General features: G+C 33.6%; 1 protein-coding gene across 2 annotated transcripts in view; it reads right to left on the bottom strand.

Moving 5' to 3' along the window:
* LOC148615554 (mdm2-binding protein-like) overlaps nucleotides 1-17398 on the bottom strand; it is a 32302-nt gene extending 14904 nt beyond the window's left edge. The window contains exons 1-8 of one of the 2 annotated variants that reach the window (XM_088581905.1): nucleotides 17327-17398; nucleotides 10753-10850; nucleotides 10122-10204; nucleotides 8650-8708; nucleotides 5668-5716; nucleotides 4241-4451; nucleotides 3905-3982; nucleotides 349-446 (exon numbers count right to left, since the gene is read on the bottom strand). In XM_088581905.1, the coding sequence (XP_088438031.1) occupies nucleotides 349-446; nucleotides 3905-3982; nucleotides 4241-4451; nucleotides 5668-5716; nucleotides 8650-8708; nucleotides 10122-10204; nucleotides 10753-10850; nucleotides 17327-17360 (710 nt within the window). In that variant the 5' untranslated portion in view covers nucleotides 17361-17398. Of the gene's footprint in view, nucleotides 1-348; nucleotides 447-3904; nucleotides 3983-4240; nucleotides 4452-5667; nucleotides 5717-8649; nucleotides 8709-10121; nucleotides 10205-10752; nucleotides 10851-17326 lie in introns of those variants that run through there. The other variant, XM_088581906.1, reaches the window with a different exon arrangement.
* Between the last annotated feature and the right edge of the window lie 3440 nt (nucleotides 17399-20838).

The raw sequence follows: 20838 nt of genomic DNA, 5'->3' as shown, positions 1-20838 counted from the left end.
ATTGCCATAACCTTTATATAGTTAATTCAAACAAACTGAAATATGGACTTATTCTGTATTATAGGAAACTCAATATCTACAAAAAGATGGAAAAAAAAAAGATCTTTTGATATTTTCTGAAGTTATCATATGGAAATCATCTGAGACAGACAGATGACTACATAACACCTGGGTATAGAAATCAAGAATTTTCATTTAAAAAAAAACAGATTGTAAATAAGAAAAAGTACCAAAATCCTTCATTTTGATTCATTTAACAATAACTGCTTACAAGATGCCTGAGAAAAGCTTAAAACTTAATTGTCACTTAATTTTTCTCCAAGGATTCAAATACTTTAAAAAGGATACAACATAAAGATATTAGATGTAAACATGTAGGGAGGAACAGTACTAATATCTACTTCATCTAATACTTCTAACATTCTGCCTAATACAGCATCACAAACCTATCAATTAGATAGTCTATTAAGGTAAGTTATACAGTTTTTAATCGGCATTTAGAAATGATGCAAATGGGGGAAGCAACTAAAGTCTGTAACAAAATTAACATATTAAAGTAAAACCAAAAACAAAAACAAGACAGTATTTTTTTATTGACTTGTATAAATAATAATTTTATCTTCAACTGTGGAACTGATTGAGAATTTTTATAATTTTGTTTGATTTCTTTAAAATTCATATATAGAATTGTTTCTACAAAGGGTAATCAAAGGAACCAAGGTTCTAGCGGTAATCAAAAGAATGCAATCCAGGGACAAAGACCAGACATACACAACAACGAACATAAAGTAACTAAAATCATACATACAAAGTAACAAAAGCAAATGAACAACTCGGACTCCACTTAAAATTGGGAGTATGGACGAGGTGCAAAGGTAGGGTAAGCGTCCTCTGTTTTTCTAGCAACACCCGCCGAGTTGCTCATAAAAAGCCAAGTCCGGGGTAGATGTAAGAGGAAACGAAAACTATCACATGTTGAACAAATAAGTTTTCATGGCGCAGATGGATACACCGTAACGATCCATGAGTTCATGATGACGACCATGAAACTTCTGTTGTGATGACTTCAATCTTGTAGCAACATAACCCTGTTCCAGACACCTACTTGTTAGAAGTCTAGGGTGATACAAAAAGTCTGCGTAGTTTCGGCAAGCTCTGGCATAACATATGAGTTGTGATATGAACACTCCATATGCAGGTGCTGAAGGGATGTAGCCACAGATGACAGGAAAGTTGACAATTCTGAATGAAAAGTCATTACATTTGTCATAAAGTTTGGTCAATAGTTTTCCCATACAATCAATTTCTAAGCGTAGGTCAAGATATGAGGCTGACTTCACAGTGTCCGTAGTATCCTTTATCTCAAGTTCTTTGGGGTAAATGCGATGTATCAAATCCTCAAAATTAGGATTGTTTAAAGATAATACATCATCTATATAGCGGAAACTAAGATTAAAGGATCAGGCTAAACAATATTCTTTCTTTCGGATTAAATCAGCTATAAAGTCAGTCTCATAAAAGTGAAGGAATAGGTCAGCAAGTAGAAGAGCACAATTTGTTCCCATTGGAATGCCAAACATTTGTTGAAAAATGCTTCCACCACACTGGACAAATATGCTGTCGATTAAAAATTCTTGCATTTTGTAAACATCTCCTTATGTATATTTGGAAGACGATTTGGAATTCTTACAAAGTATGAGGAATCTCTACCAAGAACTATATATTTGTATCAAGGTGTACCATCTTTTTTGGAAAAACAACGATGTATAATGTTTTTAAGTCGGGATTTTAACTGAGCATGGGGAATAGAAGTATACAGTGTTGAAAAATCATAGGTTTTAATGCCATTACATTCTGATAATAGTCTTGAACTGATGGTCTCAAGAAGATTTTTCGAATTTTCAGGATCCACATTGAATTAATACCACTACAGGAGTTACAAGTGTTGTGGTAGGACTGGAGATCCTCTTTGACAGCTGTGAGCATAGATGTTAAAAGTTTTGAAAGAGGTTTGGTGGTACATTTTAGGAATCCAGTACATGCACCGTAAATCACAATCATTGTCTTTGGTAGAGAGACCAAAGGATAGCACAGATTTATGGTTTACCACAATCTCTTCTTTGGAGAGTGTGGTAGCAGTATCGGTCTTATCACTGCTATTATTTTCTATGTCTACCTCTAATAATAAAAATTAGATGTAGAACGTTTTGCAGACAAAAACAAAGTTGTTTTGGGCTTTGTCTGCTGGTACGACAACATATTTGTCATGTGTAGTAGATAATGTTTTTCCTACATCAGGGTCTTTGAAAACTGATGTAGCATTGGCACTCATTGATGTACTTAAAACATTCATTCATTTCAAAATTAAAGACCTCACTGCCTTTAACCACTATGACAGAGAATCAATGTCTTCTTGTTCTCGTTTTATCCATTTTCTTGCATAGTCCTCCACAGCATCCATAAGAACTTTAAAGTTATAAAGTCTTACACAGTCAAACAAGTGTCTAATTAAGAGTGACATGACCATCAAATGATCTGATTTTCCTTTGAAATACTTCACTTTAAATAATTCTTTTTTAAAGAACGGCACATACTTTGATATCTATCTGTTTCAACATACTATAAAAAGCAATAAAATTTGAACATTTTTGTTCATAATCTGACATTTTCTTCGACTAATACAATTCCATACCACCAAATGAGTATTCTATTTTCCTTTGATACATTGATCGAGGGCTAACATAGTAATTCAATTACAGTTATTAGATATTATATATAGTGGCAAAATCTACTTGATCTACTGAAAAATGCTTTGCTGAATGCAGCTTGATATGACTGCAGAGATTGGGCCCTGAACATTTGGGGCAAGTACAGACTTACCATCAAAGCTTCATACAATTCTGAATTTTAATTCCAATTAAACAAGATAAGAGTACCAGAATCAAAGTGGCTCCTTTTTGGTCCCTTATTCAAAAATAGTTAAAAGTTCTACTCCCAGCCTTCCTTTGGAGGTATGGTACTTTGTGGAACAATATCAAAAAGATCCACTCACTTATAGTCAAATGTTTGCCCTAATTTCATGAAAATGCTTATTTCTGGCCCAATTACTAAACAGTTCAAGTGACAACCCCCAAAATCAATCCAAACCTTCCTTTTATGACATGGCACCTTATAATTCAATAAAGATCCATACACTTACACCTATGTTATTGTCTACGGATGCTAGAAAATGGTGACCACAGCATGATGCCATTTTACAACTGCATTTTTCTTGAGATCCTATAAAAAGGATATGCAGTCCATAAAACTAAGGGTAAACCTTAAATGTTTGTTTGTTGGGGTTTAACGTCCGAGCAGCAATATTTCAGCTATATTCAGACGATGAACATGAAATTGATGATAAAATGAACATGAAATGATGATGACATGAAAAAGGGATGGGGCACAAGGACAATGGGGTCGACAAATTTTGATTGCCACTGGAAATAGGGTGAGGTGGGTAGGGTTGGGCAATTTAGCCTCCCGTGGCGGAGCCCTATGGTTCCTACTCCGGGAGAATACCACAGTAGGGTTCTTTAACTTGCGAGGAACGTGGCATCTTTCCCAACACGGTGCACCACTACAGTTTGCGGTCAGGTTTTCCGTATTATAGCCTGACAACCCCAGCATGCAACACGCCAGGGGTACCCCATTCAACCACCTGGGGCACACATCTCAGTTGCTCTGTGGGCAAAGTACCCTAGCCCCCGGCTAGGGTTCTGAGCACTATTTAGTCACCTTTTACGACAAGCTTAGCGCTGCTGCAGGCCTATTCTTTTAACACCCGGACCTGCACGGGGCGGTAAACCTTAAAGAAGAGAAAGAAAAAAAAACAAACAAGCATAATGTGCAAAATGAATCTTACCCCTCTTTTTGGGTATTTGATCGGTCCACATTTATTATGTTGTATTTCAAGGCCTGGTAATATAAACCCTCTGTTCACCTGGAAAACATCATTTTTTTCCCCTTAATCACAGTTGCATGTAATTATTATAAATCATAATATTCTGTTGTTTACAGGATACTAATATTAGTTGATGCTTTGGATGTTAAGCATAAAAAGATAACAATTTTGCAGTTAATTATAAACAGTATCACAACTATATTTCCATGAATATGTACATTTTGATTTCTAAGAAATAGAATGTATCACTTATCTTAGAACCTTCTTCCAATATCGGTAATCTATAGAAATACTTACAGTTTTGTCAACAACAGAAATCTTTCCTCGCCAGATAGTTTGGTCCGGAATATCCAGATTGTCGAAACTACCAGTATGGATACCAGGCATGATATCACAGAAATCATTATCGTTTGATGGATTGTCCCCCTTGTATAAAAAAGTTACTGCAGCATTGTGCCAATCCTTTAGTCTCCTGACAGCTCCATATAATGGCAAGAACCCTTCATTGCTAAAATAAAATATGGTTTAAAGCTACTGCAGTTGGAAAGCTGATATTCCAGGATCACACTGTCCTATTACAAAATAATTCATGTGTAAACTGACATTAAAAACCCAGTAAGGCACATTATATGTAGCACAGATTATCACCAAATATTAATTAATTTAAAAACAATGCATTCAAACATTATGACTAATTAACAACATACCTGTATCTACATGTGATGTCTAAATTTAAGCTGGTCTTACTTATCTCCTCTTTATAATTAAGAAAACCCCTATGAATTTTTTGAAAATCCAAGATTTTTTGGTTCACACTGCCAAATTTAAAACTTAATTACTTCTTTTTCATATGGATACAGCCATTGGTAAAAATGGCCAACCACCAATGTACAAAATTTTTATTCATCAAAAGATGAAAAAGAAAGACGGAGAAGGAATAAGGCAAAATACTTGAAAATTTGAAATTGGACTTAAATCTTTCAAGGCCCAAATTTAAGAGATAACTTTTGTATGTATGAGGACTTGGAAGCATCAATGATGGATTTGACAGACAAAATTGAGTTAACTGGTGAAGTGTAAGCCGAGCCACTCATCAGATATCTGCCAGTGTCAAATCTCAAATGACCAACAAATCTTCAAATACAATATGGTTATGTCCATTCTAATACAACTATAAAATACATCAGAGAAACAACAATAAAAAAATCTTTAAAAATGACTTTGTGCATGCGTTAAATATCTGAGATGGTCAATCATGGAACTGACAACCTGAAATTTTTGTGTTATCCAAAGAATGTTGCACTACAATCAATATGTAAATACGTGGTTCCATTCAGCAACTGGAAGAAACCCAATTACTATATATTTTATTATATCCACCTCCCAATTTGCTAAGTGGTTTTTGTTAACTCGTTTGTTTCCATACTTTTTTTATATTCTAGTAATAGTGTATGTAATAATTCAAGTAAGAGAAATAGGCGTCACAACCTAAACGTGTTGGTTTCTCAATGTAAACAAAAAAATATAATGAGAATTGATATGGTGAATATATCAACAACTCAACTGAGATGAAAAAATGTTACGGTCACCCATGGGTCTTACATGTAAGTACTATTAAGTTTTCTTGAATATTCAGAGATTTCAAGCAAAACTGAGTAAAAATTTACATGATAAATTTGATTAACTTCAATAACTATGTATGATACTGCTAATATATCTATTACCTGCTATTAAAATTCTCCGGTAAATCCACAAAGATATCTGCTAAGCAGCCTGTAAAAGAGTATATTATATTAATTATATGACATGAACCTGGAGACATTAATGCATCACTAGGTGGCATAATTTTGTTTAATCTTCTTATCTTCTCTAGAGCAGTTCAAATTTTTAAGGACTTTGCCATTACCTTTTCTATATTATTTAGTTGTACAAATTTCTCTATGATTTGGTTTGTTTAGTCTACTTCTTAGATTGCTAGGTATTTGTGGTATCACACCATGGACGATGTGATACAAACTAGTTGTAAGAAAACAGCCATTGCAATTGGTTGCTGTGTTTCATTTTCTTTAAAACCTGATTGGTCAAAAGTGATGTTTTGACCTTGTTCTTACGACACTATTAATGAATTCATAAACAGACTATCGCTAGAATTTCTGCCATGACAGATGTCAAATGTCAATCAGCCAAAATATTCAAAAGGAATCATAAAGAAAAAGGTTTTATAACTGAAGATAAATATCACAAAAATTGCATTATTTAACTTCAGCATTATAACAAACAAGCGATATTTTGCAGTATTCAACATTCCTTGATTATGAAACCTATAAATATCCATGTTTTATAGTCACTGTTGCATACATGACTTGATTTGTGTCACCAATTTTTTTTTACCATAAAATGAGGTGCACATCTTTAATATGTGTATAAACACTGTGTAAAGGTTGAATAGTAACTGTTCAATAATTTTTAGTACAGATTACACAAAGTATGTACCCTAAACAGGGTATGAAATTAGCAGGGGCCTACTTGTCAATGGCCCCTAAATTTGGTGAGGTCTTCTGAAATTTCTACTGTGATTGAAAAGAACTATACATATTAGCTACCAAAATTTAAGGTAAGGGCTATCAAGCCAAAATTTAAGGTAAGGGCTATCAAGCCAAAATTTAAGGTAAGAGCTATCAAGCTAAAAGTTAAGGTAAGGGCTATCAAGCCAAAATTTAAGATAAAGGCTATCAAACCAAAATTTAAGGTAAGGGTTATCAAGCCAAAATTTAAGGTTAATAAGAGTAATCAAGGGAACCAAGGTTATAGCGGTAATCAAAAGAATGTAATCCAGGGACAAAGACCAGACATGAAAAACTGACATACACAACAAAGAACATTAAGTAACTAAAATCATACATACAAAGTAACAAAAGTAAATGAGCAACTCGGACTCCACTAAAAACTGGGAGCATGGATCAGGTGCACCGGTAGGGTAAGCGTCCTCTGCATTTCTAGAAAACCCACTAAGTTGCTCATGAAAAATCAATTCCGGGGTAGACGACAGAGGAAAGGAAAACTATGACAAACTGAACAAATCAGTTTTCATGATGCAGATGGATACACTGTAATGATCCACGAGTTCATGATGACGACCATAAAACTTCTGTAGTGATGACTTAAATCTTGTAGCAACATAACCCTGTTCCAGAAGCCTATTTGTTAAAGAGTTCTAGCGTGATATAAAAAGTCTGCATAGTTTCGGCAAGCTCTGGCATAACGTATGAGTTGTGATATGAACACTCCATACGCAGGAGCTGAATGGATGTTGCCACAGATGAAAGGAAAGTTGATAATTCTGAATGAAAAGTCATCACGTTTGTCGTGCAGTTTGGTCAATAGTTTTCCTTTACCATCGATTTCTGAGTGTAGGTCAAGATAGGAGGTGTGCTTCCACAAGCTAGACAAATGCAGGAATGAAGTTGAGTGGCTACCTGATCTGCTTTTACTGCTGATGACAACGCATAATTGTAAACCCGCTGCTGACTTCACAATGGGGTGACGTACAAAGCATAGTCAGCCATGGTTTCAGATGATGATGACAGACAAACTTTAAAACACAAATTAACAAGCATTCTGAGAGCATTGCATGGCAATAAAAAGTCCCCTAATGGAAAAAAAAATTGTTGAAGAGAACATAATGCCATTTTCATGCATAATTTAAAAAGTGCAGAAAACTGAGTCTGCATTAATTTTTCAAGGGCCACAACTCAGCAAATAAAATGTTTTGCACAGTAGTTTATATGATGTTAGAGGTTGAATCCTGAACAGTTGCACACAGCAATAAAACTTGATACAGTTTTGAATTACGATAATGATTAAATATTGGACATAGGATAAGAATTTGACCATAATCAAAGTGGTCACTTTTTGGCCCTCTATTCATAAATGGTTCCAGCTGAAACCTCCAAAATCGATCTTAACCTTTCTGTGGTGGTATAGCTCCTTTTAGTTCAATATCAAAGTAATCAGTTCCATTTTACTGAAGTTATCATCCAGAAATTAAAAAAAAATATAAATGTTTCTGGTTCCTTATTCTTACTCGGCTCAAGTCACAACCCCAAAAATAAATAAGTCTTCCTTCTGTGATCACAACACCTGGAGAATTTGAAATCATGTGGGCATATCAGTTTATCATTAAAAGAAGTCCCTATACTTACATTATTCCTGCCATCTGCAGAGCCACTTGAGCCACACAAGAAGTGGACCATTTGTAGAGGGTATTAAGCCATCAACCCTATCAAGTTTCATAACATAGGCATCTGTAGTTTGGAGAACTTGATCTTAGAAAATCAATCAATTAGAAGCTTTGATAACCTCTGGCGAACATCTTGTTTAATCAGGAGGTTTTCATGAAGTCGAGCAAAATCTAAAACGTTTACGCTTGACAAACGATTGACAAGAGACACAAAGTAATGGCATAAGTTTACTTTATTCTATTTGCTCAAAGGGCAGCAGAAGGCAAAATAGCTAAAACAACAGGTGCTAAAATAATTAATCCAGTAGATGGCAAAACTGGCTCCAACAGTAGGTGGCAAGGTAGATAAGGCAGCAGAGGAAAACAGATGACAAATGCACCTTTTAAAGCTTAAACCAAAATACAAAGCTAAATCAAGACATCAACCATAGTACAAAAAAGTTATAACACTAGGCAATATACTTACCGGCAAATGGAAGAGCATCAGCAAGTTCATGAATAACATCACTAATAAGTCTTGGTGAACTGTAAACACAAGTAACAAGACACTCCCAGGAGCCTGAATCGCTCACCTGGTTAAATTTTGTCTTTCAATGGCAATAAATTTAACAAGAAGTTTGCTAATAATTTTGACCCAAGAAGACTTTGGTAGGACTTATCATAAGGATCAATACATGGCTTAACAGATAAAAATGAAAATTTGACCACAGATAGATCTCATCATGCTGAACACTTTTACCCACGTGAGAATTTGGCTAAACCTAATGGTTTGGAGATATATAATTGAAAATCTATAGTCTGACCCCTATGTTCTATTTTTAGTAATGGGGCCATGTTTTTTGATGGATCAAAAATCTCAACATAACTTTTGTGTAAGATACCTCAAGAAACATTCATACTAAGTTTGATTCCAATTCGTCCTGTAGGGTCAGAGGAGAAGATTTTGAAAGAAATAACACTAAAAATAGCAACAAAAAAAAATTGAAAAAAAGCAACAACTCCTAAATGGCTAAACAGATTAAAATGAAAATTTGACCACAGATAGATCTCATCATGTTGAACACTTTAACCAAGACAAAATTTGGCTAAACCTAACAGTTTGGAGATATATGCGAAAAACTACAGTCTGACCCCTATGTTCTATTTTTAGTAACGGTGGCCATGTTTTTTGACGAATCAAAAATCTAAACACAAACTTTGTGCAAGATACCCCAAGGAACATCTGTGCAAAGTTTCATATAATTCCTCTCAGTAGTTTCAGAGAAGATTTTTGAAAAATTGTTAACGGACGACGGACACCGTGATGGCAATAGCTCACTTAGCCTTCGGCCAGGTGAGCTAAAAATACCAATATACATGTACACAATGTTAAAAAAAACAAATACCAATATACATGTACACAATGTTCAAACATGCAGTCTTAAAAGTCCCTATTATTAGTAGTTTAGACTAATATTAATATACTTATACACTTATTTTAAAGTTATTTTAATCATTTTTTTTTCGAAATTGCCCCGACCTGTCATTTCTGGGAAATTATTTTGTGCCATTTTCTTGGAAATAGGAAAATTCATAATGTGTATTAAAAGTACTTGCTTGTTTGATTAACTTTGTTGGCTTTTAATATTATTATATTTGTAAGCTGGGGAAATTCAATACCTTTAGGAAATAATCAAACTGTGGAACTTTCGCTGAGGGAACCAGTTTAATTTTGGCAAACTATAATAATGACATAATATCTTTACATAGAAAAGTCTTTGTGAAGAAGTTTGAATCTAGAGATATTGAGAACAGACTAAATTACAGGTATCTAATTATAAAGGGCCATAATCAGTATTTACATTTCTTGATATTTGTTCAATATTTTAAATATGGGAGTTAGACAACTCAAATCAATCTTATCATAATCAAGAAAAATAAACACAGAGAGACACCTACCTTTCATTATCAACAGGAAGTTTATTTGGTTCTACTAAGTCATCTAAATCACACCATAAAGGGGAACCTGTAGCAGTGACAAGCTACAATAAATAAATACACATTAGTAGTCAGTGCCTCTTAGCCAAAACAAACTTTGTCAAAATCAAAATGCTTTGTTGAGCACAGCCAGATACTCCTTAATCATTAATAAAAAAAAATGAATTCAACGAAGCTTCATAGATTGATTGTTGTTTTGAATTATTGTGCAATATTGGGAAATACCCTCTTCAGAGAAACCAGCAATTCATTAAAATTGGAGAGGAGTCTAACATCAATAGTGAAATATGCTATTTAACGGGGCATTAAATAATACCCTGCCATGTTGTTGTTACATATATATATATATATATATATATATATACATGTAGGATTTAATAAGAAGCTTCGCAAAGGGCAGCACGATATAATTGCAGCCAGTTTAACTCTGTTCACTTGACACAAGTGTAGATATAATAACTAAAGATGGGGACTTACAGTTCATTATGGACACAAGAAAACATCTGGACACAATAATGCACAATATTTTGAAATTCATTTTAAGTATACAAGTCAATTATTCATTGTGCATGTACTATAAAAACACACAAACCTGCTGTTCATATAAAACTACTTGTAAAAAGCAGAGTTTGACATGACCCTTGATCTTTGCCTGTATATTCCACTTGACTTGTGACAATCTGTCAGCTTCTGTAAGTACAAACATTATTGTTTATTACACAGATTACCTTGCTCTTTTTATCAATTAAGATATAATAATTTGCATATCCAACAAAGAAGTGTATTGCAATTCTTAAAATAACTTTTTCTGAGCTAGACCCACAAATGGAAACCAATAAAATGGTACGACAAGGTATTAAAAAATATTTTTATGAGCATGTTTTTTTTTGTTTTTTTTTGGTGAGTAAAACCAGGAAGCCTGAAATGTCAATTTTCTAGTCCCAGGCAATGCACTTTCAAAATTTTCAACGAACCATCTGCTTTTAAGAAGTGATTTATTGTCTAGTTTTCAATTTAGAATTGACATATTTCTGAAGACTTACAATTAAGATTTAGCCTGTAATGCAATCATCCTAAGATATGATTCTTTGCATTACACATTATATCTGAACCAATGCTCCATTTCAATGCTAAATTCCTGTTTTCGAAACCTCATACATTAAATTTTTAAACCTCTTCCAAACTCTTCACTTTTTAATAATAGCCAATTTAGTGGTTCAGTCCATCCAAAAAATAAGGATTAATAACTTTATCACCTACATGGTAGCATTCTTTTTTTGGTATGTGGTATACTCTCAAGAAAATTACTTTTTAAGTACATAATAAGCATGTACCCATAAGGGATGAAGATGGTGTAAAAATATTATACATGTACATGTACTGCCAAGATTAGAGAGAATCTGCCAATGTTGCTCAATGGGCTTGCTTGAAGACGAAGAACATTTTTTCTTTCTTATCCACATTATAACCATAATAGGATATTATTTTGGGCAAACTTTTTACTTGATAATATTGTATACATATTTAATTCCAAGATGAGTGAGCTTGTACTTGTATGACTTAAGAAATTCTACATAAATGTAATTTAATTTACTTATTTTTGAGTTGTCTCTCCACTTGGTAGAAGTTAATAATCAATTATGTTATAGAGTAATCTCTCTTTAGTGGTTCACAGTGGGCTGACTGTCTTCTATTTTCCCTTGTTGGTGTTTTGTACAAGCTATTACCGCACATATTGTCTTTGTTTCTTTATATGTTTATTATGCTTGAAATGAGCAGGGGTGTAACCATTCCATTACCTGATGATATGATACATATCACGATACTTGACTGACAATACGTAACACACCACAATAATATAAAATGGAAATATTGTTGCCCCCCCCCCCCAGAAATGAGTGACTTTGTTTTGTTCGTAAAACATTCCACATCTAATCACCACCGTTGTTATGAAATAAAACATCCCAAATAAATACAAACTGATGCATAGTTATCTTTGACAATTTACCATATTGATTTTTTTGGTCAAAGCTAATAGGAGTTTGCCAATTTCATTAGTGATGTCATATTCACTAACCTGGACATCATTAAGTGTAAAATAAACAACTGCAGGTAAATAAATAATTGACATTTTCATGATTGTAATCCCAATTTTCAAAACTTTATAACTTTATTATGTATCTAATTTTGGTTCCGTAAAATGTTTCATTTGGACAAAATAATTCATATTTAACATGTGAATTGATAACTCTTTTACTTGAAAAATAAATTGTAATGATATTTATATGCAAACCTCTATTTTCATATAAAATTGTTCAAGTTTTATGCTCATATAGTCTAATTACTGAGTATTTATTTAAAAATTCCATGGATAAAAGAGTTTTATTTGCAGTTTAGGGAACCAAAAAAATGTTTCAATTATCTTCAAAATGAAAAAGTTAATGATGACATCACAAGGAACTCTCCTTTAATTTTTTTCATAGATGACAATGATGACTGGGGTTTTTTACAGTCTTGACTATCCTTACGGATCTTGCACAACCACTCCTTACAAGGATTCTGTTAGTAAATGTCAGTTAGTAGTTGGAGGTCGCAGAGCCCAGCCTTCAGGATATCTGACCGAAGAACTCAATTAGAGTATGTCCTACTCGCGGCTGGGCTGCTCTGTTGATGCTTTGGCTTACTCCCAGACCCCACATGGGTCGGAGAGCGTTTCCCCACTCTATTTCGGAGTATGTCAACGTGTAGATGATCATTGGGGGTTTTTACGGTCTTGACAATCCTTTATGGATCTCGCACGACCACCCCTTACGGGGATTCTGTTAATAAATGTATGTCAGTAGTAGGAAGTAGCGGAGCCCAACTTTTGGAATACCTGATCAAAGAACTCAGAGTATGTCCTACTAGTGGCTGGGCTGCTCTGCTTGACGCTCTGGCCTATTTCCAGACCCCACGTGGGTTCGAGAGCATTTCCACTCTCTATTTGGGAGTACATCAACTTGTGGAGTGATAGAGAACAAAGTCCTCATACTGGTTATCAATACAAATTTAACCTTTGACCTAGGAAGACTGACAGGATTTTATTAAGGTATATCCCACCACAGACCTGTAATTAATGAGATTTGCAACTAATTGAAATCTCACATTTAAAACATGCAGCGGGAAACGAGATCTCATACTAACTTTATCAGTAATGACAACTTGAATTTAAATGATCATAACTAAAAAGGTATTGTGGATATTGAAAAAAACCCTAGAGTTTCCAATTTTAAGATATCTTTCAACCAAAAGAAACAAAAAAGAAGTATTGAAAGCAAGTTACCCTCCACCTGAATTTTACAAAAATGAAAATAATTCAAAATTAAATTCATAATTTTCACATTAACCGTAGTTTTGAGTTTTTTTAAGATAATTGAATAAAATCTTCAGTTTCCCATTTATATGTCTTCTGAGACAATCAGAACTTCTCAGCCTTTCCAGTTATGTAGTGCAGCAGAAATGGCCAAGTAATTCCAATTGCTTCTGAGCATCTGCAGTGATTTTGTTTGTTTTAAAAGCAGCCCCAACCCTTTATTTTTGGGAAAGTTTTGCCATATTTTCAACACAATGGGAAAATATTTTACAGGGGACAGAAACATGTCATACACTGATACCGAGTGACAACCGATACTGAACTGATCAATATGTACTCCCAATATTCATTAGGTTATGACTTGCGGGAAAAAAAATTCCCCAGAAGTGAATAAAGAAATCACATCTCGAGGACCATTTCACTGGCTTCTTTACTTGGTTCAGAGTTCTCCCAAGGATTTTTGGATAGCGCGTATTCAGCGTGGACGACACGACTTTAATAAGTCCGTGTTTAAATGTTTACTTCATATTCAATGTATTTGTTTTTTTAAATTGATCTGTGTATTCAAAATGTACATTTCTGTTTATGTTTATACAAGTGATTAATAAGTAAATATTTTTCCTTTTTTCTTCAACTGCAGTAATTATAACTTCAATACCATTTTTTTATTTTTCCTTTTTTCTATATTTAAATTATGATAAATGATTCTTCATAAAAATTTTCTCTCATTCATACACACCCAGGGTTCTTCATTGATGTTTTACCTGCAATTTTTTGCTCATAACAGACCCATTGGAAATTACAATTATTCATTTGTTTATGGGCTCCAATGGCTGATTTGAATGTGATATTCATTTGATTAAGAGCATTCTCTAATACTCTTTTTCTAGTCTTTGTAACTTTTAATATATTGATAGATTTAGAATTACCTAAAAAAGTACACTTAGGAGACTTCTCTGGTCTTAAAATTCATGTTGGCAAAAATTTTCAGGAAGTCAGTAGTGTGGAGCTAACATAGTTACCAGGAAAAAACATAAATCTTATCCTTGTTATTTAAAGTTGACACACTAGCTTTTTTAAAATTTTTTAAATTATTATTATTACGCTAAAAAAAAACCATATCATGACTTTTGTGTCCATATTTTTTTTGTTCATCACACATGTACTATTTTTAGACCTGGGGGATTTTACAAAATTTCTTCACTGATTTTCCCACCAAAAAACCATGTGCTCTTGATACACAACATGTCAATGTGAACAAAAGATGGCCATCTCCTTTTTCTTTTCAAAGTTTTAGGAAGAATCTGATGAAATAAATATTGCTTGTGAATTTAATACGTTCTATTATGAGGTAAATCAGCTTCAAAATGTTGAAAACATCATGATTGTGCAACATTCAGCTTTGCATTTATAAATAGCTGTGTGCTTTTGGTCATGGATGAGTTACCTTTGACCTTATAGTCATTTTTGATTGGTTCAGTAAAGGATATTTATATCTGATTGATGCCTTCCTTAAATTTAATTTGTGGCCAGCAGGGATGACTGATAAAGAATTTTGTCGGTAATTGGGCTCATTGACACCTGTGCAGTCATGCGGGATTCAACAGATCATAATGCATTCACTGCTATCGGTTTCAAGAGCTTATTACCTTGAAGGATGCTGTAAATGACTTGGGGCACTTTAAATTGATAATTACTATTAATAGTTATAAATAAAACACTTTGACAGTATTGATTGTTGTAATTTTATTCAAGTGATGGACTTGCAAAAACAGTCTGGTGACGCATTTAGTTTCTGATAGTTTTAATAATTGAACAGCTTTTCCAGAAGTAAAACAAACTAATTACAGGTCCAACGCCATCTATATAATGTGTTCATCAGAAGTGTAAAGCCCTTAATCAGGACTGCGAACATTGTCAGTAATAATTATAAGTCACAATGCATTGTCCAAATGTGGATGAGACGGCAACTTCAGCCGGTCATTTTTGTACGACTAAAAATGCTTCACATTAACTCCAAGACATTTCTTACTTAAAGTATGTTTCAAATACAACCTAGATATATCTCTTGTTAAATTTTGTTAAACAATTTCAAACTTTCATTGATGCCGACTGACGTTCAATCCTGTATAAAAATAATCCCTTGATGAACCGTGCACATATATAGTTGTCTATTTTTTTAAATTTAAATGTGCAATTTGTTTACAATGTCTCTGATGTGTGTCTGGTCATCAAATGGACTGCAATTAGTAACAACTCAATACAGTAAGTTATGAAATATGAATCAACGATAAATGTCTTATTTTAAGATTTTCATGTCATATTTGTCAATCTCTAATACCACATGCTAATTGTCTCAACTGCTGTTTTATTGTGCCGATGGCTTGGATTAAAGCTGGACAAATCAACTATTGACTTTTGTTACAACTCCCTCGGACTCCCTTGTTGTGATTTTCTGAGGTCCCCAATTAATTTTGGAGGTCAGTGACCTGGTAGCTCAGGTACAAGCGAGCACCACAAAACGGTGTGAGTTCTACGGTTATTACATGTACTTTCTAAATTTCCCTTAAGGTTCCCCAATATACTAGCAACAAAAAAAGTAATGTCCCAGAAGTAACAAAAAGTAACTGTCCTTACGGAGAAAATTCATCATTTCCTTCAATCAAATAAATTAATCTTTTCTGATTGTTTTCAAGTCTTCTTTTTTTTTTTACTTATTTAAAGAAGTAAATGTGATGTTTTTAAAAACTTCAGGAAACATATGGATGTACCTACGTGCATCTCCCCTGTTCCACTGTTGCTGTTGTCAAGAACCTAACCCGCCTTGGAATAAAATATAACTGATTGTTTTACCCAAATCAAAGCATAGTTTTTCTAAGAAAGGAAAGGCAATCATTTTCTTGTTTGCAGCTGTCAGTTGCATCTGAATTTTGTTAACATCACACCATATGTGTAAAAGGTCCCCATCATCCGTGGAGAACTGTAATAATTCCGGTATCTGCACAAATTGATCTGACCGGCTAAAACTGGAAAGGATGTTACTAGAGATGCCTTTAATAAAAATTGTAAAGTATGGTGAAGTGCTACATAGCTATCGACCATTTAAAATGTGAAGGGAAAAGGGGAATGGGGTTGGAAGTTTGGAAAAATAAAACTAAACATTCATTCCAAGCAGTTAAAAATTAGCTCCTTACTCATTCATTGAAAAAAAAATTCCCCATTATTTAACAAGCAGATTTTCAAATAAAAATATCGATTTTGCTTGCTGTTGAAATTTAAATAGAAATATTGCACTTGCGAAACAAAAATCGTCATCCAACCCCCACCTTTTTTGTAATGTTTTTATTTAAAACTCCGACTGTTTGTCTACTCTCTATTACGGTTCAAAATGTCAACAAAACAGGGTCTCTCGTGGAAAATTATCGACACTTCAATCATAAATGTAATTTTTGTAGCAAATTTGGTATCAGCACACAGGAAAATGATTCCGGAATCAAACTAGGTAGGTGTGACATGCACAATTTCAACTTGATAGTCGTTACAAGCGGTCGAAGGGTGATACTCCGTGGTACCGCTAAATCTCCAACTTTTGTATGGCACATCGTTCTGACCCCAACCCGACATATCAATGTCCAAATAAAAAAGAGGAGGGTTGCAGGTTCAGAGGAAATTCGGACTACGATTGGCCATCTCCGTCCTCTTTACAAATATACAGGTTAAACCTGTCTCATATTGTATTTCAATGATCAAAGGGTTATAAATGATTAAAAAAGATCATGATGAACTTTGTTTCATGCTAAAAATAACATTATACCATCCGCACAGGCCATATAAATACAGTAATACATGTTCAACCCTGTTGTTTTCGTCCAAACTTAAATATGGCGGGAAATAAATTATAATTATGGAAAACGTAACGGTATGAAAAAAAATCCGGAAAATCCAAACCCTAAATTAAAAAAGACTGTCCTATCTCCTTACAGTGGCCGATCCAGGTGGATGCAGGGGGTTAGCACCCCATTTTTATTGGAAAAAAAAATTGACATTTTCATGCGTAAAATTGACAAAAAATGTCAAATAATTTCCTAGCACCCCCTTTTTCTGAGGAACATCGGCTGGCCGCCCTCCTTATCAAAATGTCTAAATCCTCCCCAGTCTTAAATTTCGAATAAATTTATGTCCTATCAATTAGAAATTTATAGACATGAATGAAAGTGCATTGGTACAATACAGTATTAATTTGTTTGTAATATAAAAAAAGGTTTTGCATTAAAACTTGAGAAAAAAACATTTTTATATATATTTTTCATTGTTACCTTTGTCATTAAAATAGTTTCTGTACTACCAGTGTTGAAAATGAAAAAAAAAACATACACATACACACACAAACTTCCGAGTCCGATCAGAATGGCAGAGAAAAAATGTGTGTCCTATATATTGCATTTTGCAGCAATCCCATTGTGACCTACAGTAAATTGATCAACGAGTTGTCGTAGTAAGGCGGATTCAGGGATTGGGAACATGGGCTATCCCTAGTGAAATCGAACGAAAAAATGTTATATTTTTTATATTTTTAAAACAGTAGGAGTATATAAATAGTTCTACAAGTATAAGCTTTCAAACAAGCTTGCACATAGATATCATTTCTATGTTATGTAGTGCAGGATTTGTTTTCCAACAAGACTTGATGTTTGTGTTGTATTGGTCATTAAAATTACCAGATCGTATACATGTAGTTAACTATTGACGGGTTTTAGAATATTCACAACTCAATATGATCAACGAAACCCAGTTTGCATGTTTTAATTGTTTCTAGAGAAGGGAAAAGTATACTTTCTTAAGAAAAAGGCTTTCAATACAATCAATATTTCCCTTCGAACTAAAACATGATATGTTCAAACTTTCTATATTCATAATGAGTAAAAAGATATTAATTACGTATAAATGTAATAGTCCTTAAATTAACACTTCTCAACTACTGCTTAACCAACAAAAAACTGCCGCCTAACACATCTCAAGTTCACTAATGTCGAATTGTTTACCCGATTCAACGACACTACGGTATAGTTAAAGGTTCTTCTGTCGTATTTTGAAACTTTATATCAGGGTTTTTAAGTGTTCACCATTGAAGAAAATATACGTTTCCTCGCGTGAGACATAGTGCCATATAGGCAATTAAAAGGGTCATTATGATACATCACATAAAAGGGAAGCCCGAGTGATCATTCGTTTAACTTCAAAGTACGAAAATTATGCATATAAGCTGGAAAGACAAAAGATTTTTTTAATGATTACAGCGATCAACTACAGTGGCGGATCCAGGGATGCAGAGGTTTAGCACCCCCTTTTTATTGGAAAATTTGTCATATTTTTTAGTAAATTTGACAAAGAATGGCAATTAATGTCCTAGCACCCCCTTTTTCTCAGCAACCCCAGTTGACACACCTCCTTTTCAAACTGTTTGGGTCTTCCGATGAACGGTAGTGTATGATTGATAGAATTACACAAATTCATTCATACAAAAATGAACATGTAAAATATGATATTGTCACTGTTTTGTTAATTTCTATTTCTGTCAGGGACCGTGCAATATTAATCGGCTGGTTGGGACAGGTGCAAAAGCCCATGGGACAACCATTTTTTACATTCGGTTATCCATGGAACCTAAGTTTTTTCAGACCATTTTACCCATGGCACATTGAGTTTTTCAGAAAAAATCAAGAGAAGCAAATCTAGTCAGATGTAAATTAAAAAGCAAGAACTGTATAGTACTATTATGTACATTTACTACATGTACTTTTAAAACACACGACCATGTACAAAATGTGTTACAAGTTTTAACAAGAAATTTATTCAAACTATCTAAAGATGTAACAACATTCAACTTAAATTATCTGAACATTTAACAATTCTTAAAAGAACATCGACTGTTAAACATATAAATACAATGTATATCTGCAGTTGTTATAGAAACAGATAGAGGACAAAGAATTTTATGATATTGTGCTCTTGCTTTTTATGTTAATATCCAAAAGCTGCAGTGGCTGAAAATAATGTAGTATAACAAACATACCAGGTTGTAACTATCTCACCAAACTATATGAATTGTTTGTTATTTTGATAATGTTGTCGGTATTAGATATTCAGTAATATTTATACGGTACGGAACAGTTGTTAACATGACAATTCACTGTGATAGAGAGGTAGCACTCTGTTGGTAGTACTACTGTAAATTTTCTTCTATTTGACATATATTTCTACTCAAATTATTACTAAACACCTTTTTCTGTACTTTATCTTATATAGTTTCTTCAGTATTTTGTAATATGATGAAAAATAAATGATAATTCAGTGTAAGAGGATAATCCACATTTGTTATAAAAGATAAAATTTCTTGTCACTATAATATTCTGAATGCAAGGTAATTTCTCAATTTCTTGCTGGAAACTTTGGAGAACTTTATAAAATCGTGTGTAAACTTTATTACAAAATAGCCTTATTTTTGCTTGGTTAAGATTATTTGTACAATATTTATTGAATTTTTGTCCTTGATATTTACATGGCATAGCTCCATCAGTCACATTAATCAGAAGATTGGATTGTTCTGTGTAGTAAGTACATGATTGCATTAAAATTATGAAATACTATCAATTTATGTAATTGTTTTGTTGTACCAGTTTGCAGTGGAAGTACTTAAATTTGGATCTATCTCATCTACATTGGTATAGATTTATATTTAACATTTAAGGCTTATAAAGTGGGTCTTTGAAAGTAGCATATCCATCTGCCAATCAATGTACATGTTAAATATTAGTACATGGAAATGAAGATATACTCTTTACATGTGCATGGAACAAACCTTTTTTAACCAAAAGAAATCATGGGACACAACTTTTTTTTTAATTCGAAGCTCATGGGACTTATGTTTTTCTTACATGTCTATTGTTACATGCACATGCACCGGTACCAACTAGCCGCATTGCACGGTCCCTGACAGTAGATGACGCATTCCAATCTGTGATTTATCTGAAATATATTTGCAGTAGCTGCTAAAATTTGCGCGTCTTTATTACTAAGAAGAAATATCAGTTTTTATTCTAAGTCTTAAAAGATTCGATACTTCTCTTTAACTTGAGTGAAAAATTTGGCACTTGTGACGTCAAATTAATTTTTACACATATGAAATGTTTTTTTTAAAATCATCAACTACGTTTCTCGACCAATACAGGGGTGGGTCAAGGAGTTCAGGTTCAGAAGACTTAAATATAGAACCAAATGCCCAGCGAAACGGGGCAAGAACATATTGGGGCTAGAATTTGTGTTAAC

The sequence above is a fragment of the Perna viridis genome, chromosome 5 (assembly GCF_037379345.1).
Source record: "Perna viridis isolate PV_CMFRI_1.1 ecotype Kerala chromosome 5, ASM3737934v1, whole genome shotgun sequence".
Classification (NCBI taxonomy): domain Eukaryota; kingdom Metazoa; phylum Mollusca; class Bivalvia; order Mytilida; family Mytilidae; genus Perna; species Perna viridis.
The sequence above is the reverse complement of the archived record's forward strand: the minus strand, read 5'-3'. Positions and strand labels throughout refer to the sequence as shown.